Below are 27,129 nucleotides of genomic sequence, written 5' to 3'. Positions count from 1 at the left end.
CAGATTTTTATAGTCCTTGTGCTCAAGGAGAGGAAGAGAGACTGTAAACAATTACAAGGACAATTATTTATTTAGAGGACAAAGTTGATGCTATGGTAGATTGGAGTATATAAGACATTTTATACCTTAAGGCCACCTTCTCTTGGCAATTTGTTTTTTATTACACACAGACTAGGAGACTGCTTTTTATGGATGCATGTGTGCCTATGAACTACTCAGTTTTTCTACTTGGATTGTGACAGACATGGCATATTTTCTTTTTTTTTTTTTGCATATCCTTTTATTGGTACATTTTAGGTGTAGAATAGAGTGACATTCATCATTGGAGATATGCACCTTTACATACTCTCTTGGTTCTTATTTTGCCCCTTCCCCTGCCCTCTCTTCAACCCCTCCATCCCTCCCTATTTACAAAGACTTTGTTTCCATTTTTCCATTTTCTCATATTAATTCCATTCCATTCTTAATTTTCCCCTACCCCTCCCACTTCCCCTTCCCCTTCTCCTTTGCCCCTTTTCTTCCTATTTCACATTATCTATTTTACCTTTTAGTCCCTATTTACACTTTCAGTTTCTTACACTAGAGAAACTATTTGGTATTTACACATGTGTGTCCTATTTATTTCACTTAAGAGTATCACCTCAATGTGCATCCATTTAGCAATAAATGTCTCTAATTTCTCATTTTTGATGGCTGAGTAGTACTCCATTTTATAAAAAAACCCACATTTTCCTGATCCAGTCTCCAGGTGATGGGCATTTGGGCTGTTTCCAAGTTTTAGCTATTACAAACTGTGCTGCTATGAACGTGGGTGCACATATATCACTGTGGTATGATTCTTTTAATTCTTTGAGGAAGCTACCCAGCATGGGAATAGCTGGGTCAAATGGGACTTCCAGTCCTAGTTATTTGAGGTATCTCCATACTGATTTCCACAGTGGTTGCCCCAGTCTACACTCCCACCAGCAGTGGAGCAGGGTTCCTCTTTCCCCTTAGCCCCGCCAGCATTTGTTATTGGTTGATTTCATGATAGCAGCCATTCTTTCTGGAGTGAAGTGGAATCTCAGTGTTGTTTTCATTTGCATTTTTTGAATGACCAGTGATGTTGAACATTTTTTCATATGTTTATTTGGTATTTGTACTTCTTTGTCTGAGAAATGTCTGTTCATTTCCTATGCCCATTTTTGGAGTGGGTCTTTAAATTTGGGAGTTCTGATTTTTTAAGTTCTTTATATATTCTAGATAGTAGACCTTTGTCTGAGGGACCCCTGGTGAAAATTTTTTCCCACATTGTGGGTTGTCTCTTCACACTGCTAGTAGTTTCTCTTGCTGTGCAGAAACTTTTTAGTAAAAAGAGATCCCACTTGTTGATTGTTTGTGCTATTTTACGGGCAACTGAGGTTTTGTTCATAAAGTCTTTTCCTACATCAATGTCTTCAAGAGTTCTACCTAACCTCTGTTCCAGCCGGTTCAGAGTTTCTGGTTTAATATTTAGATCTTTAATCCATTTTGATTTTAGTTTAGTGCATGGTGAGAGATATAGGTCTAGTTTTAATCTTTGGCAAGTTGAAAGCCAGTTTTTCCAGCACCTTTTATTAAGCAGGCTATCTTTCCTCCAGTGAGGGTGTTTGGCTCCTTTATCGAAGATGAGATGGCTGATTGTGTCTGGCATTGTTTCTGCATCTTCTAATCTGTTCCACTGGTCCTCAGGTCTGTTTCTTTGCCAGTACCATGCTGTTGTTATCACAGTAGCTTTGTAGTATAGTTTCAAGTTGGGGATTGTGATACCCCTGGCCATGTCTCTGTTACCTAGAATTGCTTTTGCTATTCTGGTCTCTTCTTGTTCCAAATGAATTTTTGGATTGTTTTCTCAAGGTCCGTGAAGTACGCTGCTGGGATTTCAATTGGAATTGCATTGAATCTATATAGCAATTTTGGAAGTATGGCCATTTTCATTATGTTGATCCTTCCTACCCAGGAGCAAGGGATGTCTTTCCATTTTCTGATATCATCCTCAATCTCTCTTTTCAGAGTGCTGTAGTTTTCAGAAAAGAGGTCTTTGATTTCTTTTTTTAGGTTGATTCCTAGGTATTTCAGTTTTTCGGATGCCATTGTGAAAGGAATTGTTTGCCCCATTTCTCTCTCAGTGAGTCTGTTGTTCATGTAGAGGAAAGCTATTGATTTTTGTGTTGACCTTGTATCCAGCTACTTTACTGAATTTGGTTATTAAGTCTAGAAGTCTTTTGGTGGAGTTCTTGGGGTCTTCTATATAGAGTATCATGTCATCTGCAAATAATGACAGTTTGACCTCTTCATTTCCTATCTTTATTCCTTTTATTTCTTTCTCTTGTCTAATTGTTGTGGCTAATGTTTCCAAAATTATATTGAACAGAAGTGGTGATAGTGGACATCCTTGACTTGTTCCTGATTTTAGTGTGAAGGATTTCAGTTTTTGACCATTTAGTATGATATTGGCTGTTGGTTTTTCATAAATGGCTTTATTCAGATTGAGGTAGAGACTGTCTATTCCGATTTTTTGTAGGGTTTTTATCAAATGTGTGTTGAATTTTGTCAAATGCTTTTCCTACATCTATTGAGATGATCATATGGTTTTTGTCCTTGGCTCTATTGATATAGTGTGTTATATTGATTGATTTGTGTATGTTCAATCACCCCTGCATCCCTGGGATAAATCCTACTTGGTCAGGGTGTATGATCTTCTTGATGATTTTCTGCTTCTATTTGCCAGTATCTTAGTAAGGATTTTTGCATCTATGTTCTTTAGTGAGATTATCCTATAGGTCTCTTTTTCATTTGGGTCTTTCACTGCTTTGTGGATCAAGGTGATGCATGCTTCCAGGAATGAATTTGGGAGTATTGCTTCCCTTTCAATTTTGTTGAAGAGTTTAAACACTAGTGGCAGTAGTTCCTCACTAAATGTCTTGTAGAATTCAGCGGTGAGGCCGTCATGACCCGGGCTTTTCTTGGTTGGTAAGTTTTAAATTACATTTTCAATTTCATTGATTGATATTGGGTTGTTTAGAATTTTTAGGTCTTCTTCATTCAACTTTGATAATTCATACGTGTCTAGGAATCTGTCCATTTCTTCTGTGTTTTCCATCTTTTTGGTGTATAGGTTCTCAAGTAGGTATTGATGAACCTCTAGATTCTGCTGTGTCCATTGTAATTTCACCCTTTTCATTCCTAATTGCATGGATTTAGGCCTTTTCTTTCCTTTTTCTGATAAGGTTGGCTAAGAGTTTGTCAATTTTCTTTATTCTTATGAAGAACCAACCCTTGGCTTCATTGATTTTTTGTATTGTTTTCTTAGTCTCCATTGCATTGATTTCTGCCCTGATCTTTGTAATTTCCTCCCTTGTATGAGCTTTGGGTTTGTCCTGTCCTTTCTTTTCTAGAAGCTTGAGGTTCAGCATCAGGTTCTTTAATTGGGCTCGTTCTGTTTTCCTAATATGAGCATTCACTGCTATGAATTTCTCTCGTAAGACTGCTTTCATTGTGTCCCATAGATTGCTATATGTTGTATTGTCATTGTCATTTATTTGAAGGAACTGTCTGATTTCTTTTTTAATTTTCTCTGTGACCCATTAGTTATTCAGAAATGTGTTGTTCAGTTTCCATGTGTTTATGAAATTCTTGTGGTTTCTTTTGCTATTGATCTACAATTTCATCGCATTATGGTCTGATAATATACAGGGGATAACTTCAGTTCCTGTGCACTTACCTAAATATGTTCTATGAGCGAGTATGTTTTCTATTTTGGAGAACGACCCTTGTGCAGCTGAGAAGAATGTGTATTCTGAATTTGTGGGGTGAAACACTCTGTAAACATCTGTTAAGTTCATTTGTTCAAGAGTTCGATTGAGTTCTAGTATTTTGTTCCTTGTTTTTTGTCTAGTTGTTCTTTCTATTTGTGACAATGGGGTATTGAGGTCCCCCACTACTATTGTATTAGTGCTTATATGGTTTTTCATGTCCGTTAGTATTTTTTTATATAGTTGGGCACACTATTGTTTGGTGCATAGATATTTATGATTGTCATCTCTTCCTCTTGGATTGTTCCCTTTACAAGGATATAGTGTCCTTCTTTGTCTCTCTTAATCAGTGTGGGTTTGAAATCCACTTGGTCTGCGAAGAGGATAGCTACTCCTGCTTTTTTTCCGGTTCCTCTCACATGGAGTATTGTTTTCCACCCTTTAACTTTCAGTCTATGAGTTTCTATTTGAATTAAGTGTATTTCTTGTATGTAGCATATTGTTGGATCTTGCTTCTAGACCCATTCTGCCAGTCTATTTCTTTTGATTAGTGAGTTGAGACCATTAACACTGATGGTTATAACTGATACGTATTGAGTTATCAGTGTCATGACTTTTTCTTTTTGTTTGATTCTCCCCCTTTGCTTTTAATTTTTTGTTAGGCCTGGTGGATTCATTCTGCTGTGCTTCCTATGGTTGTGACTCCCGTTGTCTTTTCCTAGGATTTTGCCTAAAAGTTTTTGGAGTGCTGGTTTGGTATTCATGAAGTTTGTAAGGTGCTCTTTGTCATGAAAGTATCTTATTTCACCATCAATTTTGAAAGATAGTTTTGTAGGGTACATCAGTCTGGGTTGGAGTTTGTTTTCATTTAAGACTTTGAAACACATCACTCCAAGCTCTTTTTGCCTTGACGGTTTGTATTGAGAAGTCTGCTGTGATTCTGATGGGTTTTCCTTTGTATGTGATTTGTTTCTTTTCTCTAACTGCTTGTAGAATTTTGTTCTTCTGTTGGATTTCTGGAATCTTAACAATTATATGCCTATGTGTAGATTTTTTTTTGATCAAGCCTATTTGGAGTCCTATATGCCTCGCTTTTCTTTATGTCAAATTCTTTTCCCCAGCTTGGGAAATTTTCTGCCATCACTTCTGTGCACAGTTTTTTAATGTCATCTGCACTCTCTCCTGTTTCTTCATTGACTCCATTCAGTCTTATGTTATTCTTCTTTGCATCGTCTAGCTGCTGCTTGATTGATTTTTCATGGTTCCTTACAATTTTAAAGAATTTTTTCTTTTCCTGTTCACTAATTGCAATCTTATCCTATATCTGAAATTCTGTCTTCACATTGGCTCATTCTGCTGCATAGACTTTCAATGGAGTTTTTAATCTCCTGGAAATCTGTTTTCATCTGTTTCATGGATTCCATTTGTTTCCTATGTTGGGATTCCATCATGTTCCTCAGTTCCTCTATTTTTTTATCTGTATCCTCTCTAGATTTATTAATCATGTCTTGCACTATGGGCACAATCTTTGCTCTTATGTGAGAAATTATTTCTGATTTCATTTCTTCCAGATCCTTTTTCATTGCCAGTTCAGGGAGTCCAGGTGGTTGAGTATCAGTTTGTTCCATCACATTTCCTTTTGTTGTGGCTGTAGTTGATCTTGAAGTCTGGTTCTGAGGCTTGTTTACATGTCTTCTCATTTCAACGGGGTTGGGGGGGGCGTTCCTGGAGCCCAAGTGGCTCACCTGCTCTGTGTTGGGAGCTGTGGTATGCCTACCTGGAAACCTCCTCCAGACTAGGAGCCATGGTTTGCCTACCCGGAAGCCTCTTCCATGCTGGGAGCCGAGGTACGCCTACCTGGAATCCTCCTCCTGGCTGGGAGCTGTGCCACGCTGACTTGGAAGTTTCCTCTGGGCTGGCAGCAGAGGCACGCCGACCCGGAGGCCTTCTCTGTGCTGGAGCTGTGGAACACCTACCCAGAAGCCTCCTCCAGGCTGGGAGCTGTGGCATGCCTACCCAGAAGCCTCTTCCAGGCTGGAGCCACGACAAGCCTACCCAGATGCCTCCTCCAGGCTGGGAGCCACGCCAGGCCCCAAAGGCTTATTCTCTTGGTCCACTGGTAACTGAGCACATTCCAGTGTTTGAACAAGTGGAGATGGGATGGTCTTAGTGAAGGCATTATTGGGATTCAAGGAAATACTCTAAAAGCCCATATCTTCAAGGCAACTTTCTACCCTCAAAGAGGTGGACAGACATGTGAGTTTGAATGACTATGACTGGCTAGGATTAGAGTTGGAAATAGGAATCTCTGAGGATAGAGAAGTAGAGTATTACTGATTTACATGCTCAAAATATGAATTTTTTTTAGGGTATAAAAAGCTACACTTAATAGCTTGATTTATTTTTATCTGATCCTTTTAAATTTGTTTAGTAACAAGTACTAAGCCATTTTAAGTTGTATGTAAGTATCATATACTGCATATTTAAAATATTTAGTAATATACTGGGTAAAATGATGCACCATTGGCCATTTGCTTTAATTATAATGTAATGTTTTTGTTGTGTTCTTTACCTTTAGTCGCTATGGAACTCCTGAAGACCTAAAAGAACTTGTTGACACAGCTCATTCAATGGGTATCATAGTCCTCTTAGATGTGGTGCATAGTCATGCTTCCAAAAATGCAGAAGATGGATTGAATATGTTTGATGGGACCGATTCCTGTTATTTCCATTCTGGACCTAGAGGGACTCATGAGCTTTGGGATAGTAGATTGTTTGCTTACTCCAGGTTAGTACATCTAATATGGAAATGTTTTCTTTGTTTAAAAAATGAAGTTCAAGGAATTCACTAAATTCACTTATTTAGTACACACTTCACTTATGTATATGCCTTCTCTCACTGAATGTTTTAAATTTTATTTTTAAAAATTATATGAGGAATTTTACCATGGTGTAGCACATATATTCATAGTATGTTTACTTAAATTTTAGATTTACAGATCTTATGTATTTAAAATATACTGGTTTATTGCCATTTAAAATTGTAAATGTAAGCTCAGTGTTTGCACATGCTTGTAATCTAAGCATGCTGGGAGGCTGAGTCAGGAAGATCTCAAGTTGGAGCCTAGGTGGGTAACTTGGCTACCTAGTGAGACCTCACTATAAAATAAAGAATAAGAAAAGGCCTGGGGATATAGGTCAATGTGAAGGACCTGGTTTCAAAATATTTTTAATATCTAAAAGATTACCAGGTTGACATAAATATAGCAAATATCCTTTTAATAAAGAAATACACATTGTTTTAAATGGGCCATTTTTCAAAATAATATTTTCTATTTTAATATCTTAAGTATATTTCCATGGTTTTCATTGTTGTTAAATTTTTAATTCATGACCATAATAACAACTAGCACTTACTAGTTCATACTCTGTCAAGAATAAGTAAATTAAGGGTTAAGGGTGAACCAGTTTTTTAAGACTAAATACATACTAACTTCTTTGACCATCTAGAAGAGTGTTTTGAGTAGCATGATGTAACAAAATTTAAAAAGAAAACTCATCTTATTTTTCAACTAATATTTAACATAAGTAAAAAATATAATAAAAATATGATGTTATTCATACTAAAGCTAGTAAAGTACTTTGCAATGTACAGGTTGAACATCATTAATCTGAAAATCTGAAATCTGAATGCTCTACAATCTGAAACTTTTAGGGTACTAAAGTGATCCTACAAGTGTAAAATTTCATACCCATTATCATACAGTGGGCCACAGTCAGGATGCATGCATGCTAAAAATACTGCATAAAATTACCTTTAGGATATGTGTATAAATAAGATATATATAAAATATAAGTTAATTTTAATTTTGTTTAGACTTGAGTCTTATCCTCAAGGTTTTTCATTTTGTATGCGCAAATATTCAAAACCCATAAAAAAATTGGAAATCTGACAAACACACATTTGGTCCTTAGTATTTTAGACAAGGGCTACTCAACCTATATAATTCTTATAATAAATGTTCTTGAAAAAGTTTAATGAATTTTCTTTTGGATATTGTCTCATACACGAACACATGCTTACCTGGACAATATAAAAATACTTCAGCAAATATTTTTATAAAATGAAGAATTTCCATTTCTTAGGAGAAATTTGATGACTTTTACTCAGAAGAAATTGTTTTGGTACACTCTTTTCTTAGTATCATACGTTATCTTATATTTCATTACCATATAGGAATCACTCATGTCAGGTATGGCTGCATAATATATGAGAAAAGACACAAGAAGGTGGCAGAGTTCCAGCCCAGCTTCACTCTGGTACAAATCGATTAATCATCTTCATTTTCACCTTTTGTATTATAAAAAGAAGCAGAATTTTGTCCCTAATAGTATTCCCTCTCTGAAAGTATTTTTATTTCTGTGACCTTCTTGAACATTGCTTTTTATGCTATAGATTTATAGCATGTAAAAAAGACTGAACTAGTGCTAATTCTTTGATTATTGAGAAATATCCCAAAAGTAGACTGTGCACAAGAAATACAATTAATTGAAATCTCTGGTCATTTTTGGACAAATTAGGATGTACTTTATTTTGTAAAACTGAACCTTGTGAAAAGACATATATTAAATTATAGTTTTTATGTTCTAAAACAATTGTGTAGAACTGTATCTTAAAAAGAAATTCATTAGGTGGGCAGAATTTTATGTTGTAAAACAATTCTTTATTTTATTAAAACACTTACTCTAGTGTACTTTTATATATCATAAGCCCTCAAAGTATAATTGAACTTACCCAGTTTTCTAAAGAAACTATTTCAGGGACATTTTTATTAAAGTTGAGACAAATTTAAGTGTTATTTAATACTTATTTTCTTCTTTATTGAACTAATAAGCAATCTTTCTCAGATACACATTTTTGGTATACATGTTACAGTTTTAGGTTACGATTATATTATTTTTATTATGAATATGTAAAAGTATTTGTTATGTCATTTAGACTTGGTCCTCTGTAAATGTAGTTATATTAGAAGTTACTTCTGTTATTTGATGCCTATATTTTGTCTTTTTTATAGAGTCAGTATTTTCTGTATACATTTACACTATTAGTTATGACATGATTAAATAATACAGTTAAAGTATGACAAAGCCAGTATATACAACCCAATTTTTCAAAAGCAATTCTTTAATAATTAAGTTTTTCAATATATGAAATACTTAAGGTTCTGAAACACTTTCGGTTCTTGTCTCAGTACTTACATACACAATTTATTTTAAAAGTTATTGATATAATTTATATTAGCCTGATGAAATTTTCCAGGTATTTTCATTTACACTTACCTCCTTATTACATGCAGGACGTGTAATTTAACTGAAGCCATTTTCATAATCTTAGCATTAATGATTAAAGATCTACTCGGCTCTTTGCTTTCTTTATTACTGTTTAATAGACCAGCTCGAAATTTAGTGACTTAAGACAATAGCAAGTGTTTATTTTGTTCTTAGATTTATAATTTGAGCACAGTTTGGCAGAGATGGATCTTCTCATACTGTTTTATTACTTGGAATGGGTTAATTAAGGGGCGGAACATCTAGTTTGAAGATGATTGAATCATGTGACTGTCAGTTAGGATCTCATCAAAGGCTTTATGGTGAAGGGCCTCAGTTTCTTTCTTTGTAGCCCCCTCTGTGTCTCTGGACTTTCTTACAACAGTTAGAATACAGGACAGGATTTGATATAGTCTGGGTCTGGAAACTTAAGTAGTTGTCATTTCAGCTGTAAACTGTTGGACAAACAAATCATAAATTTAAGGGATGGGGACATAGATCCTGCCTTTCAGTGAGAGGAGTACTTTAAAACATAGTTTTAAAATTTCCATATGTAACAAGATTTGATCACATATAATAAACAGTTGCCATTTCACAGATCAAAGATACATTAAAATACCTATCCATGTGGAAAGATACTTAACAGTATTTTTGTTTTATAGAGTTATATTTGAAAGACATAATTTTTATAAACCACACTTTGTTTAAAAAATATAAAATACAGTAAATGCACAATAAAAATTACTGTTCATATGAATACTATAATGTACTTTTATTTAGCTGTGTGTGATGCATTTAATAAATATCCCATACATGTATATAAAAACATAAAAAGTAATCCTTCAGTTTAATCATCTCCTTGTGATAGCTACTCTTCCTATAATTTTGAGTTTGTGCCTTATGCTGATGAAATCAGAATCTAATATTATATATTTTAATATAAATTCTTTCCCATCCTTTACCTCTGGTAGGTTGATTAATATAATCACATTGGCAAATGCACATGAAATGGTATCTGCTTTACTTAAGTCTTAAGCCTTTTTGAAAACTTTTCTGATAAGTTTTGAAGTTATTATATGTACTGTTTAAAAAAAATGATCTTATATGGAATCACTTCTGCAGAGATGTGTTGCTCATTTTCATTCTATCTATATGTCACAACTTGTCACCATTTATAGTCTCTGATTCAAGTGCCATCATCAAAGTTATCAGAATTAAATCTCTCACTCTGAGTAATGCTAGGGATCCTGACTATGCTATTTCATTACCTGCTATGAATAAATTTCCAATCAGGAGCTGCCCATGTTTTAATTTTCTGTCTACTCGGCTGAACTGCCTTGTAGCTCTGCTAAATTACTAATGACAGTTCATAACAGAGATTGGTTTGTCCTTTCTTCAGTTGGTATAGAGAACTTTGACAAATCTGTCACCCATAAGGAATCCAGGAATTTCCAGAGTAAGAAATAATGTATATAACTTAGTTGTCTGAGTTTTCAATTCTATTTAAATGTTCTTCAGCATTATATAAAAGAACTTGAGACAGTAAAACAAGTGAAGAGTTTATTTGTTGGGCTGAAATAATTAATGAGAATCTATGGCCATACCACCCTGAATGTGCCCAATCTCATCTGAAATAACTAATGTTCTTTAATCCTTACTAAATTTTCATGTGAGAATATTTGTTAGATATTCAACCCAAAGATAAGATATTAAATTTCAAAGGAGATACCATCATAAAGCAAATGCTCATTCCTCCCCTTAAGCTTCTATTTGGACACAAAATTAGTATAATCATGTTCTATCACTATAGGTTTATAATATAATAATATAGGCTAAAAGATAAAAATACATTTGTTAAGTTATTAGAGTTCTTTGCAGAAGTAAAAGTGAATCCAAGTTTCCTTCTTAGGATTATCAGTATATGGAATAAAATACTTCTTATTATAGACACTATAATGCTTAGGTATTTTTAACCAAAAAGGACATTTCCACAAGTTAGAATATAGAAGAAAATCTATTCTTTTTTTTTTTTGTACTGGGGATTGAACTCGGGTCCTTGTGCTTGTGAGGCAGGTGGCAGAACCACTGAGCTAAATCCCCAGCCCAAGGAAATCTATTCTATTCAAGCCTTCCTTGCTCAGAATGGATTTTTGGATCTTAACTAGTTTATCTATGATATCTTATTAGTTGTTTTTTCTTTTTTTTTTACTATAGTGAATTTTATAGATTGATTTGTAAATGTTAAATCAATCTTGCACTCCTGAGATAAGTCCTCATAAATATAGATGCAAGTACTCTAGGCAAAATTTTATCATATTTACATATGTTTTTACATCATGACTAAATTTGTTAAAATGATAAATTTTAAGGGTTATTATATATTAATATATTAACTAATGGGTGTATGACAGTGTTACGACTAGCAATATATTTAAAAACTAATCATTGAGAACATGAATGAATGAAAAATTATATATAGGAGGACTTTAAAGTCATACTCTATATTTTTGCCATTTGGTAAAATAATTGCTCTTTTCTGTATATATTAAATATCATTTACCAAAATGTTTTGGGCTACAAATGTTTTGAAATTTGGATATTTTGGATGGACTTTGAGATAGTTATGCATAATCAGATATCTTGGAGATCAGTCCCAGTTATAAGCACAGAATTCATTTATGTTATATATTGTATATTATACACATAGCCTGAATGTAATTTTTTACAGTTTTTTTTTTTTTTTTTGGTACTGGGGATCGAACTCGGGTCCCTGCGCTTGCGCAGCAGGCGGCGAAACCACTGAGCCAAATCCCTGGTTCTTTTTACAGTATTTTTGGTGTACCTGCATCTCATCTACAGCCAGTCATATGAGGTCAGGTGTGGAATTTTCTTGCTGTGGTGACATGTTGGCAAACAGATTCAGATGTTGAAGCATTTCAAATTTTGGATTTTTAGGTTAGGAATACTTAACATGTAGCAAAAATGGCCAAAAACAACAGGGAGAAAATGGAATGCAAAAGGTAAATGTACATAAATACGTTTGAAAACACTTTGGTATTATCCTATAAAGTTAGAGATGGACATATACTAGGATGTATTATTAGATAAATTAATTAGGAAACTCCCGAGTATACATTAACTGGGAATATTAGAAAAAAATAGACCTAAAACTTTGCTTTTTTTAGGATGTAGTTGATATTTATTTATTTATTTAGTTAGTTAGTAGTTGATATTTAAATTAAATTGAAATAAAAGTTTTTAAGAAAATTCTACTCTGGATAAAAAATTTTGAGGAAAGCATCCAGAAAACAATAATTTCCATCATTATGACTTCTGTAATTGTTCCAGTTACATACATCCTTAAGCTCATTGGTTATAAATACAAATGTATCATATTTTGATTAGGTGGCAATCACCTGATTAACATCAGGGAAAATGGAGTACACATAATCGAAAATGGAAATTGAACATCACAGTAGTTGATAGATTGTGAATGCACTTTTAAGAAAGAGCTTTATAAGTTAGTAATGATAGCCATTGGTCCTCTCCTTTTATTTACATCTGTGCATTTCAGTGAGCTATCTGTTGCAGTAAGAACAAGCATTAAAAATCAGGTTTCAAAGTTATTTCTGATCAGATCTTGATTATCTTTGTTTTAAAATTACTATTTTTATAAATTATATTTGTACATTTAAGGTATACAATATAATGACATTCATCATTGGAAATTTGCACCTTTACATAATCCATCTTGGTTCTTATTTTTTTCCCCTTTCCCTGCCCTCCCTTCAACCCCTCCACCTCTCCCTATCTACAAGGCTTTGTTTCCATTTTTTCTTTATATCATATTAATTCCATTCCCTTCTTTCTTTTCCCCTACCCCTCCCATTTCCCCTTCCCCTTTGCACCTTTTCTTCCTATTTCACATTATCTGTTATACCTTTTAGTCCTTATTTACACTTTGAGTTTCTCACACTAGAGAAATTGGTGTTTACACATGTGTGTCCTATTTATTTCACTTAAGAGTATCACCTCAATGTGCATCCATTTAGTTATAAATGTCTCTAATTTCTCGTTTTTGATGGCTGAGTAATACTCCATTTTGTATTAAAAAAAACAAACCACATTTTCTTTATCCAGTCTCCAGTTGATGGGCAATTGGGTTGTTTCCAGGTTTTAGCTATCATGAATTGTGCTGCTATGAACATGGGTGCACATATATCACTGTGGTATGATTCTTTTAATTCTTTGGGGAAGATCCCCAGCAGTGGAATAGCTGGGTCAAATGGGACTTCCAGTCCTAGTTCTTTGAGGTATCTCCATACTGATTTCCACAGTGGTTTCACCAGTCTACACTCCCACCAGCAGTGGTGTAGGGTTCCTCTTTCCCCTTAGCCCCTCCAGCATTTGTTATTGGTTGATTTCATGATGGCAGCCATTCTTGCTAGGGTGAGGTGGAGTCTCAGGGTTGTTTTCATTTGCATCTCTCGAATGACAAGTGATGTTGAACATTTTTCCATGTATTTATTTGCTATTTCTACTTCTTTGTGTGAGAAATGTCTGTTCATTTCCGATGTACATTTTTGGATTGGGTCTTTATATTTGGGAGGTCTGATTTTTTTTAAGTTCGTTATATATTCTAGATAGTAGAGATTTGTCTGAGGGACAGCTGGTGAAAAATTTTTCCCACATTGGAGGTTGTCTCTTCACACTGTTGGTCATTTTTCTTGCTATGCAGAAGCTTTTTAGTAAGAGGAGATCCCACTTGTTGGTTGATTGTGCTAGTTCACGGGCAACTGAGATTTTGTTCATAAAATCTTTTCCTACACCAATGTCTTAAAATTATTATTTTTAAATAAGTTCACAGTGTACACTGTAGTAAAGTGGAGTGAAGTGGTTTAATGAATAAAAATATATAGAGAGAAATATGATGTCTTCTGATAGCTTATTCAACCAAAAAAGTTTATAGATCACTGAATTAGATCATTGTTTAAGAAAATGAATTTTAACTTCATAGATGTTTTAAAACTGAAAAAGCTTTTCTAATTAATTTTAAAAAGTATATTAATTTGCTTATTTAACAGAAATGCTCAGCTTCTCCCATATTGCACATCTTTAAGAAGGTGATATTTTCTATATAGCATGGGACTCTAAAATAAAATATTTTCTTTTAATTTTTTGGCTATATTCCAGAAGATTTGACATTTTGTTTATATTGAAGTAAGGCAGTATAATTTTAGTCATACAAATACCTATCCTATTAGCTTTATAAAGCCAATGACAAATGATTACCACATAATTTTTTTTATGTAGTTGTAGGAAACAGCTCACTAGTCTAAAGGGAAGTCAAATAATAGTTTGAAAAATAGATTTTATGGCTTGTTATTCACTAAGAACATTATAATCACAGAAAGATTGTTAATTACTTGTGAGATAACTGGGTGTCCCATAAAAAGTCTTATGATTATCTATCTACTTTTATAGTATTGTTTTCTTTTCTTTTTAGTAGTACTTTTTTTTAAAAATCAGAATCTCATTTCAACTTTATTAAGGAAAAACAGTTAAATCTACTATTTCAAAGAAAGTCAAGTTCACTTCAAAATTCAGGCACACTAATTCCCTTTTGTAAAAGAGATTAAGAAAGTTGGCATATCAATCTAATCTGCTTGGAATTGAGTTTGAATAGTAGAAATATAACTTCTTTCACAGGCTTTATGAGATTATTCAGCCTAGCAGAAAGGTTTCTATTGATGCAGAGCATAGCAGAGAAGTAAGGATTTAGTGTCTTTGTATACACTTTGTTCCTGGTATTATCTGCCTCATTTATTCCCCACAAGTTTAAAATTGAGGTGCACAGGGATATCATGAAAGTGTCCTGAGTATTTAGGTCTTACTCACCTATAGCATTCACCTTCCCAAATCCAAACTCATTCAAAAGTTGGATAGTTTCTCTTACTTTGAAAATGCGGCACATTGCCCTAAAAACACCCTTAGCTGAAGGGAATGCACATGCTTGTGAACATGGTCTTAAGGTCTCTTTTTCAGTCATTAACCATTTAAGTCAGAGAATTACATGGAGTCTATAATAATAATGATATCTAGCTTTGTTTATGACCTTTTGAAGCAAGCCGGTAAAAAGTGGGGAAAAATCAATTTTTCTGTTTTTATCTGTGTGTAACAAAACATCTTGTTTAAGCATATCTGTTTTCTAGAGTATGGACTAGCAGTTTTGAAGTTATGAGAGATATTTCGTAGTTTCCAGCTGGATGATTTCCTCAGTGTTATGCTGGAGGTCAATAAACCATGTTACATTGAGCCACTTCTTTTTATCTCTTTAATTTGAAGGGACTCATAGTTTTAAGTAATATAAAGTTTCTTCATTTTGAGGACTTTTTCTCCATTATTTTAAATTAGTAATCACCTATATTATCTTTAATTCCTTAGTTTCCCATTCACATGTTGTAATACTGAGGATCCTTATTTAATTGTACCTTGGGTCTTCAGTCTTTCTTATGTTTCTCTCACCATACATGTAAGAAGTTGCTAGCCTCAGAATTTATTGTATTGTTTCTCAGGAATACATCCCCAACTTTAGACTTTTGACTTAAAACCTTTCAGAATTGTATGTACTGAAATCATCAGTAAAATTTGGAGCAGTTATAGTTAACATTTTCTTGTAGCACTTTAGGAAACAAAACAGTGTACCAAGTAGCTCTTCAGAAACTGAAGCTCCGTTCTTAGCATTGTGCTAAGGATAGCAAAAGAGGCTGACTAGCTGTCCAAAGGAGTTCACCTGGCTCTTTTTAACTTTTGGTAATCATGGTGATTACAGTGATAACCTTTCTTAAGCATCCTTCAATTTTGAGGCATTAAGGCTGTACATACTTACTTCCCTGACCACGTGATAGAAAATTACCATTCCAGTCCTTCACCATTGCCTATTGCATATCCCTTCCTAATTTTTCTGCACGGCAGTTAACACTGTATGACATTCTAAACATATACTTGGTTATTTTTCAATTTGAGTGATATGTTTGTTGTTTGTGTATTAAACATGGAAGTAGTTTTTTGTTAAATATATTTATATTTATCTGCCTCCCTCTCTATTTTTTTCTATTTCTCTTTCTCATAAACTTTTAAACATCATGCTTGACAGGGAGATGACACTACAAAATGATTTAGAGTCACCTTTATTTACAACTGAATTCAGTGAAGAAGGGTAGATAAGTTACTTCCAAGTAAAATAATAATAATGATAATATATACTATAAAGAGTTAAGATATTGAAGATCTAACATAAAGTAGGTTGTTGTATCTCTCAGATTAAACCACATAGCTAACATATGAAACTTGTTTTCACATATAAATAACTCATAATGATAATATTATTTATATGCCACAGGGCAGTGTTTCAAACTGTATAAAGCAGCATAACTGAAAATGTGAGGCACATTGCAGTATAGAATATTGTGGAATTCTGGAGCTCTCTTTTCAGATTTTTATTAAAGGATGCAAGTGGATCCACAATGGAGGCAGGTCACTGAGGGAAGCAAGGCCAGGTGGTGCTCAGGGCAACTTGGAGCCAATAGGTCCTGTCTGAGATGCCTGCCGCTTACAAGCTCCTGGCAGTTATTCCATGAAGCCACATCTTCCATTTATTTAAAAGAAGTCTAAAACCTGTATTTTGTATAAAATCTTCCCATTTTTAAATATCATGCATTTAGTGTATATTTCAGCCACTGTGCAGACTGAAGAAATTTGACTCTGTGGTTGTGTAATCCCAATGCTGCCAGGGCTTTCTCTGAACTCCAGTCTGTACCTTAGCTTGTGAGAATGTCAGAGTCTATACACTTCCAAATACCTTAGGTAGCAAACCAGCTGGGAATAATACTGTACTTTTATAACTTAAATAAAATATCACAATCCAGTTTCTTTTATATTAACAAGAATTTTATAAACCTACACTAGTAATATGGTATCATGTAATAGATTCACATAGCTGATTTTTATGCAAAGATGAGTGAAGAAACAAACTGACTTTTAGATCAGGCTCAAGAGACCAAACTATATGTTCACTGAGGAAATCTACTACCTTAAAATTTGGTAACCATTTATTCTTTCAGTACCTTGAAAATAAGTTGTAAGTAATTTTTTAAAAATTACAAATCTAGATACAGTCACTATACATGCAGTCACTATAGAGAATGGGTTTCCCCAGCCTGGGCTCAAATACCAGTTCAGTGCTTATTACTGTATTACCAATGCTAAGGTAGTTAATCTTTCTGAATTTGATTTTCCGCTCTTAAAAAAAAAGATTATATTTATGTACTTTGTATGTTTGTGAAGAGTCATTGGTACACTTATACCAATATCTAACCTGCAGTTGGGATAATTGTCATTCAGACCATGATTACAGTGTCATTTTGTGGAGAAACTTATTAGTCAAATTTGTCCTCTGAAACATAATTAGAATGCAGGAAAACAAGTAATAATTTTTTTTCATAAGCAAAACATATGCCATAATGGCTATGGATCTTTGTTCACGGTAGTCTTACACTACTTTTTAAAAGCTTGTCAAGCTGTTTTAGTAGAAGCACAAAATTAGAAACAGTTGTTGAAATGACCCCGTTATGGTCAACATCAAATAGTATTGAGAAGTCACCACTGAGAGCAATGTTAGAGAGAGAAATTCCTATCAAGGTCAGAAACCAGAACTGAAAGCACAGCACTGCGGGGCCTCTTAGGTGCAGCAGCAAACAGTTCTGCACACGTAATTGTCCCTGTGGGCATCATTAGACTGCAGTGTGGTATAATAATTGATCATAACGAACCTGAGTCATTAAAAAAACTTCAGGTTGTGTTCAAAATTTTATATTTAAGATGGCAGGGAAAAATATAATGTGATTTCAAAGTATTTTTGGTAACAATGTTAAAATTTTAAATGTCGTGTTAATGATTAAAAGTTACCTGTCATTTAGTTTTCTTCACACCCTAGCCCTTGCATGTGCTAAGCAAGTACTTTACCCTGAGCTATATCCCAGCCCTGTCATCTGGTTTTTCATGAAGATTACTATGAAGATTTTGTTAATGTGGACTGCTTTGTTCCTCTCAATGTAGAATAAGTGAAGCATCCCCGTGCTTACTATTATTATTATTATTTTTAAATTTCAGGTGCCAAAAGCATTGTGTTAATTAGTCATTAAATTAAGTACCCTGCTTATTTGTATCTTAAATCCAGGAATATATGATATATTTGTTAGGCCTGTGCTTTGTGGTGCTGTTAGTGGGATGGGGAAAGGTTTTTTTGTCGTCTTCTTTCTTTTTTCCTCATTTACTCCAAATCACAATTTTCAGGTTTTCCAATAGCTTTTCTCCTCCCCTCCCCTCCCCTCCCCTCCCCTCCCCTCCCCTCCCCTCATTTCCTCTTTCTTGCCTTTCCCTCCCTCCCTCTTTCTTTCTTTTTTTTTTTTTGGTACTGGGGATCGAACTCAGGTCTTTGCACTTGTGCAACAGGTGGTGAAACCACTGAGCTAAATCCCCAGCCCTCCCTCCCTCCCTCCCTCCCTCCCTCCCTCCCTTCCTTCCTTCCCCCCTCTCTCTCTCTCTTTCCTTTCTTTTTCTTTCTTCTTTCTTTCTTTCTTTCTTTCTTTCTTTCTTTCTTTCTTTCTTTCTTTCTTTCTTTCTTTCTTTCTGTGTCACGGTTAATCTATTTGTATATTACCTTAATTCAGGCAAGAAAGGTCTACTTGTTTCTCACAGTCTCCTTTCTGTTTGAAGTGACTATTGATGTGGCAATGGTTATGAGAAGAAAAATCATTTCTGTATACTAGTTATGTATTTTCTCAGTCTAGTATAACATTCACCCCTGGAGTTTGTTTTGTTACACAAAATGTTATTAACAGTTGCCTTATAGATACCATGGTTTCCATAGACCTTCTTATATGTCCTTCTCACTTCTGCCATGGGTTCATTCATGGTTTTTTTCAGTTACATTTGAAATATTGCCCAAAGTAGCCCATCTCTCTATCTTTATCTAGCCCTTCCAAGTGAAAATATGAAGTGAATTCTGAAGCCAGTGGATAGATACCACTGACACTGTCAGATCCGAGTGGTGGGTCAATGTGAAAATTCTAAATGAGGTGTACAGGAGATCAGTGTGCAAATGAGAGACCCAGTGGTCTTGCTGAGGCAGGTACAACAAAATAAATCCAATGCAAAAAACATAAAAAAATTTAAGGTATGTTAGTAAGCACATTAAAAACAAAAAGAAACAAGTCAAGTAAATATATATTTTGCTTAACTGTGTATATCCAAAGTATTATTTTAACATGTAATAATAGAAAAATAATGTAAAGTTAATATAGAGATATTTTACATTTTTTAGTAGTAAGACTTTGAACTCAAGTATATGTTTTACATATGTGAACATCTCAATTCAGATGTTAAATTTTTATCATAAATACTTGACATACATTTAAACCTCATAAATTTAAAGTGAGAAAAGTAGATTCAGATGCTCGAGTTGTTCTAAACATACTGAGGAGTGTCAGTTTTTAAATTTAAATGTTTATCAATGTAAAATACAATTAGAAACCCATTTCTGCCGTCTTCCTAGACTCATTTCAGGAGCTCAGTGGCCCCATGTGGTTTATATTGCAAGACACACTGACACAGGTATGGCTTTTGCTATTATGGTTTTATAATTCACTAGATTGGAGAAATCTGTATTAATTTATAATCTAGTTGTTTATTCAGTAAATCCTTTCAGAAGCAATGAGCTCAAAAATAAAAGTGTATTTCATGAAAAGTACTAAATTTCTGTTTCCCAAGAAATTGATGATGAACACGCAACCTAAAAAAATATTTACTGCCATTTATTAACAACTACCTTAGAACTGCTTTAAACAACTACCAGGATAATAGGGGCCCCCAGTTGTAGAGTCAATTAACACATATAAATTTAATTATTTTTGCATTCTTTTTTCACTAACAAATGACCCAGGCATAAGTGACTTCAAATGAATGATTCATTCATCCTAGGATAAACATGAAATAATTTAGCAGTATACTCTGTTGCAAATGATATAAATGTGGTTGTTTTTCCTTTACATTTTAAAGGGTAAGTTATTTGTTTAAATGACAGCACAGATAAATATATTATGAAGTATATATTGCAATGGAAAAGAAGCTTTTTTATTAATTAAAGATATCATTTAATTAAAATTTATAAACATGATAAATCATAAAGAAAACAAAATATGTTAGCACTAGTGGAGAAACATGATGGACTGATATTTTGCCTGACTTTGGTTAGTGTCACACTTTCTTGTATTTGGTAATGTTTATTTTCAAATTTTCCAGAACTCAGATTCTACAAGGTTCCATTTAGGGTCTTAACTTTCTCTTCTACTCTTTTCCTCTGTTCTGTCTCCCACGAACATGGCATTCATTCTTTCAACAATTAAGTACATACTTCCTTTGCTATAGGGACTGTGCTAGCCTTCTCACCTCGAAAAAGAGAAAGACACAGCTCCCTATTTTCAGAGAATTAAAGATCTAATCAGTTTGATTCTTAACATCTATGTCAGTGATTGTGACCCTGTTAGAGCTTTCAACGATAACAAACAGCCTGCTGCAGCACTCCTGCCATAGGTTCACCACCACCGACCTAGGCTATTGCAGCACAAGATGATATACTGATAATTAAAGACAGATAATAAATAGATCACCTGAGTTTGAGCAGGAAGTAGAATCGTTAAGGAAGCCTCTCTGGAAAAATGACCCTTACCTATCCCAAATTTCAGGTAGGCAAGTGACTTAAACTCTGTATTTTAGGTTCTTCCTTTTTAAAAGTGATTTAAAAGGTGCCTATCTTACTTAAAACAGTTCCTGGCTTATAAGAACTAGCATTGTTTCTTTTAACTATCATGACTAGTATTGTTTCTTTTGACTGCCTTAACACTTTTTTTGTTGAGCTCAAATGTATGCATCATATAGACTCTGAACATGTGTCCTTTTTTTAACAATTTGAGTTATTCTATTTTAGTTCCAAATTATTTCTCAAATTCAGTTGCTGTTTCCTTCCTCTACTCTGTGTTAAATGCTGTAATTAATAGCTTCCACTTTCTGCTTTCTTACATGTTCATATGTATTTTATTGTACTACTTATTGGATTACATTATTATTTAGTTTGCTTTTTTAAATCTACACCAAGCAAACTTATAAGCTTCAGCAGGGTCAATATTGTATTTGTCTTGTTATCCATTTTATCATTCAGCACTGGAACAGTGCTTGGCTCATTTAAACAGAGATTTGTTGAGAGAATAAATAAATACATTTCTGTTTTTTAATTCTTCCACATTATAATACAGTTTATAGACATAGTTTAACCCTTTGGATTAGGAAATTCTTCAAAGTCTAACAGAGACTATACTATCAAATATTTGTTCAACAGAGTGAAAATGAAACCAATTATCTCTTTTAAATAATACTTAGAATATCTTACGTCCTTTTATTCCCAGATATAGAAAATGGCATTTCAATTCATTCATAAAGTAACAGTGGCATCTAGGTTTATCACAGCTCTTTGTTCCATGTAACTGCTTTGGGAAATGATCCACCAAGGAAGGGAGCTCAGCAGGATATCAGTGTGTTTACTTCCCATGAAGGGTGTTCAGTGCTCAAATAACTTTGGAAATCCCTGAATTAAATCAAGTTCCACACATTTCTTTATCATTGAAAATACTTGCAATATTTAATTAGGTAATGCATACCCTGAATATCCAAGTAAGTGCTATACAGTAATACTTTATTTCTCAAATTTCTTTGACCTTGAAGCACTTCCATACATTCAGAAATGGTTAAAAAATCTGTTGGCTTTTGGTGATTTGAAGGATCCTGCCCTATTCTCATCTTCACATCCTCTTCCTGTCATTCTCTCCTCTGTTGCCTTCCCTGAACTGGGATCTTAGTACCTGCTTTTCCTTCTGTTTATAATATTCTCCTCGATGGTGCTATTCAGTTTACTTTCTGGTCATCAATGTAAAATATTTTTTTTCTTAACTTCACTAGATTAAAATTAGCCCTTCTGGAATGCTCGCTCATGATTTCCTATTTTTGTTCTTCATGTAGTCACCAAAATGTACAATTAAAATTTGTGATTCTGTTGGCATTTCATAATGTTAAGTACATATAACTTACCTATTTTTCCTTTGATATTATTTTCCTTCAAGATGTATTCCAGTGTTCCATTGTATGAGTGTGCTTACGTAAATTTCATGCTGCAAATATTGTTAACAGGAAATTCTACTTTTTTTTTTTTTTTTTGGTAAAGAATATCCTGTTTGAACCTTATGTCCTTAAAAGGAATTACTTTTTTCTAGTATTATAACCAGAGAAGATACAGTGATAGTAAGATGAGGTAGTTCAGAAATGGAATAGGTTAGATTTGTTTTGGCATTTAAACTAGAAAGTTGGCTTTTATTTTTATTCACTTATTTTTTTCTGTTACCAGGGATTGAACTCAGTACCTTGCATTCATGAGGCAAGCACAGTGTGACCGAACTAAATCCCCAGCCCTAGAAAGTTGCTTTAAGAAATGTGAACTTCTGAAACTATTTCACAGGTTTATTTGACTGTGTTACTTCTCCCAAGTTTTGCTCTTGTTCTTCCTCTCCCTCTCCCACATTGATCTCAGTTGTACATTTTGCCAAGAAGTTTTGTGATATTTAAAAGAATATGGCTCAGATCATAGAAATACAATTGTAGGTTTTGTTTTTCCTTGGGGCTTGTTAATTTTAGGAAAGATTTTAGGGGAACGTTGACTTTTTTAAAAGCCTTAATAAATATTCAGTGAGTTCAGTTCCTACAAGTAATTGAGGTGTAAAATATTAAATCATTATAGTCAGTGCAAAAATAACTCACTCAGGAACAGATATTCTGAGAAATGGTCCTTAGTGTCTAGCTTAGATAGTGATCTCTCAATTGATGAAGATCTGAGACTACCTCCCATCAGTGCAAGAATGATGCATTTTGTCTGTTCTGTTTCTGTGTTTTACTTTTGTGTTTCTTTCCCTCTCCTTCTTCTCTCTTTGATATTCTCTCTGTCTCCCCTCCCTTCCTTCCTCCCTGCCTCCCTCCCTTCTTTCCTTTTCTCCCTCTTTTAAAATATGACACAAGTAAGGACACATTTCTGAGGCAAGGAAGGATTAGTGTTCCCGGATTTGTGTCCAGGAAAAGTGCAGCTGTGGTTCTTTACTTTGGGCTGTCCTCTGTCTTCCCCATATGTGGCTTTTTTCCTTGCTCTGCTGATTATTTTTGCATGTATAAAAAAATTGACTGTTGCTAAAAAGTTTCCTAAAAAGTTGAACTTTTGAAGCTATTTGAGCATGAGCCTAGGCAATTCAGAGCAACTGGGAATAAATAAGAGGAAGACTTAAGTCCTTTATTCATTCTTTATGAAGACTGCATTAACATGCTATAGAAAGTGAAAATCTAATTCTTGTATCATGTATATTTTAAAACTTACATTATCTTATGGGTATGAACCATTTGAATATAAATATCGACTAGGAATTTTCTTGTGCTTTCTTATCATTTCTAAACATGCATATGTGTGTATCACATCTAAAACCTAAATGTATATGCAGGCTAATTATAGATTATTTAATATTTTGGTATCTTGCTGTTAAATACAGCTCATAATATAAATACAGTTAAAGTTTTTAGACAGTAATGTAGGAGTATGCATTCTGAATTATGCAAGTAGGAAGTTTTGCTATAAAAAGAGGTAAAATCTTTTTATGTATTAAAAAGTGTCTATAAGATGTTTTTCAGAGGTGTATTTATCTTTGTGTATGTATGTGTGCACGCTTCTATGTGTGTATCTAAAACTTCTAAGTGGCTTGCCTTTCAAAGTGAATGTTACAAGTTAGGGGAAAAGGTTTTATGAAAAAACATTCATGCTTAGCTAAACTACTTGTGAAAATCATAACAGAAATAAGTCTGGCATGCAACATATTATGGCTTGTGTTTAGATGTCCCCCCAAAACCTCATGCAAATGAGGTAGGGCTATTTTGGAGGTGACTAAATCTAGGCTTGACAGCACTAGGATTACGGGTGTGAGTTCTACCTAAGTAGTCTGCCCTAAGTAGCCTGAATAAGATAAAAGGGGCAGAAGGATGCTGTTAAGATCGCTTGTTGCTTTTGCTATCTTCCCTGGCCATGTACTGTTGCCCCTCTGCCATCCTGCTTTGGAGCCAGCTGATTATGGACTGAAACCTCTATGAACTATAAGCTAAATAAATCTTTCCCCTTTAACTTTGATTGTCAGGTATTTTGTCTTGGCAACAAGAGAAAAGAAACTAACAGACAATATATGGTGAATTAACTAATTAACTAATTTAACAAAAGTTCGAATATTTACTGTGCATGTAACATTCTTGAATCCTGGAAGTGAAACAGTGAAAAAAGCCAGATAACTCATCATAACTCCATCCTCTGTTAAGGAAGATTGATAAAATAAATTTCCGCTAAATATCATGAAGAATACAGCGAGACTTAGCTAGGTATGGTGGGTTACTTCTGTAGTCTCAGCACTCAGGAGGCTGAGACAGGAGGACTCCTTGAGCTCAAGAGGATGAGGTTAGCCTGGGTAATATGAAGAGACCCTGTCTCCCCTAAAATAACAGCAAAAATGTAGGTAGCTAATAGTGCTCAGTCCTATGCTCTGTGGCATTTTCTATTAGTGTGGGTAAATAAGTATTTCTGAATGATGCTATTTAAGCAGAGGCCCCAGTGAAATGAGGCGTAATATAAGATCTTGGGGAATGAGCGAACTGTGAGAACAAAAAGAGTATGTGGTCCCTGTGGAATGAATGTGTTTCGTGGAAGGTCAGGGAAAAGTAGAATGGTAACAGAGGAGAATGTCTGTTTGCTAGAAGTTTGGCAGTTGTCACATCATGTAAAGCCTTGTAGACTCTTTTAAGGGTTTTTTTTAAGGACTTTGGGGTTTCGTCTGTTGTATTCAGTTTATTCTGTGTTTGAGGTGAAGTTGTTTTAACATTTTTTAAAAGCTTGGGTCAGAGGAATAGTGTCACCTTTCTGAAAAGATCATTCTGCTTATTTTTAAATAAACTATGAGGAAGAGGGGTATTGGGTGATATGGAATTGGTGGGCAGATTTAAAAGGCATTTTTGCTACAAAAGTCCAGTGAGAAATGTGTAAGAATTAGTTATCTTTAAAATGAAATATATTTTGAAAATAAAACTGAGGGGCCAGGGATTTAGCTCAGTGGTTTCGCCTGCTGCGCAAGCACAAGAACCTGAGTTCGATCCCCGGTACCAAAAAAAAAAAAAAAAAAAAAGAAAACTGAAAATCTTGCTGAATGGTTATATATAAAAGAAATATGAAAAATCCTAAATTTTGTCCAAGTAGTAAATGGGTGCTATAATTTGAGTTCGGCTTGTGTGTCCCACAAGTCTCTTGTGTTTGAAGGTTTCATCACGAGAGTGGTGGTACTGACATACAGTGAGTCCTTTACAGGTGGGGACTTGTGGGGCTCTTTAGGTCATTGGGAGCTTAGATCTTGAAAGAAAGCTCCTGCGCATCCCCTGAAGTTCTTGCAGGAAGATTGTTATAAAAGGAGAGCAAACCTGGCCTCTCTGGTCTTCCATGTTCCTGGTTGAAGAGGTAATCACTTGCTAGCTCCAGCTTACATTCTCTCCATTGCTCTTCCTGTCATGAGGTGATGCAGCTAAGGGGGAGCCCTCACTGGAGAACCTGTTGTATGGTTGAACTTTGAGGGTGATAGATGCAAGATACATGAACCTGATTTTCTTCATAATAGCCTGTGTCTTCAGTTTTATTATAATGTTTAAATGCTGACTAATACAATGGGTTCTAAATATAGTACTTAAATACCTTTGAGGCATGAAGTATAGTGTAGAATATAGTGACCATTCACAGATCCATGGGAAACTGGGAAGAAAGGGTGTTTGGAGAAGGTTCTATCAGTCACTTTCCCATCACTAGAGTGAAATAACCTACACCCACAGCTTAAAAGGAGAAGTTTATTTTGGCTCACAATTCCAGAGGGTTCAGTCTATGGTTGGCCGGCTCCAAGGCAGAAATGGCATGGTGGAAGAGCATGATGGAAGAAAGCTGCTCAACGCTTGGCAATCAGGAAGCAGAGAGAGAAAGGAGGATTCAGGGATACTCCCACCTCTTCCTATCAGGCCCTACCTCCTAATAGTACATTCACTTATTAATTCATAAATGGATTGATAAGTAGGGTGCCCCATGATCCAATTACTTTTCAAAAGCCCCATCTCTGAACACATGGACCTTTGGGGAGACATTTTAGATCTAAACTATAACAGGTCAAGAGTTTAGTGCTGGATATCTTAAGGTTGAGATGACTGTTTGATATATAAATGGAAATCTTGAGTAGACAGTTAAGTATATAAGCTTGGAATTCAGTGAAGAGGTGAGAATTGGTAGTTTGAAATATAAATTCCCTGTTTAAAGTAGATATTTGAAGCTATGATTGTATGTAGTCACCTGAAGAGTGAGAGTAGAGGGAGAGATATTCTGAGTACCAAATTCTGAGTTACTTTAACATCAAAAGGTCATGAAGAACAGAGGCAAGCTAAGAAGTATAAAAGGATCTGCAGGAATTATGAGGGGTATTAAAAAAACATGTTTTAAGAAGGAGGTAGTACTCAACAATGACAGTTGTTATCTGTAGATTTGAATTTAGATAAGTACCATATTGAGAATTGGCCATTGTTTTACCCTAATAGTTATTTATTTAGGCTAAAAAAGGGGGCAGCACACTTTTTGTTTTGGAATTTTTTTTCAGATATGTTAGGAGAATGGGGAATAAAAAAAAGGGAAGGCTGCACATTTAGATAACTTTTATTAGTGAATATTCTTTAAATGAGAATAGAAAAATGTGTTAATTGGAAGGGAAGTCAGAAGTAAAAAACTTTCTTTTAAAGTTTTTTAAGTTCATCAGCTGATAAGATT

At 34.4% G+C, this 27,129-nt stretch overlaps 1 protein-coding gene across 2 annotated transcripts in view; it reads left to right on the top strand.

Moving 5' to 3' along the window:
* Window positions 1-27,129, top strand: part of Gbe1 (1,4-alpha-glucan branching enzyme 1) — a 284,824-nt gene that overhangs the window by 133,212 nt on the left and 124,483 nt on the right. For both annotated transcript variants that reach the window (XM_087213932.1, XM_087213936.1), the window contains one exon: window positions 6,352-6,561. In XM_087213932.1, coding sequence (XP_087070058.1) covers window positions 6,352-6,561 — 210 coding nt within the window. The remainder of the gene's footprint in view (window positions 1-6,351; window positions 6,562-27,129) is intronic.

The sequence above is a fragment of the Heterocephalus glaber genome, unplaced genomic scaffold (assembly GCF_053883595.1).
Source record: "Heterocephalus glaber isolate CG9 unplaced genomic scaffold, H.glaber_assembly_v1.0 deba00000122, whole genome shotgun sequence".
Classification (NCBI taxonomy): Eukaryota; Metazoa; Chordata; class Mammalia; order Rodentia; family Bathyergidae; genus Heterocephalus; species Heterocephalus glaber.
The sequence above is the reverse complement of the archived record's forward strand: the minus strand, read 5'-3'. Positions and strand labels throughout refer to the sequence as shown.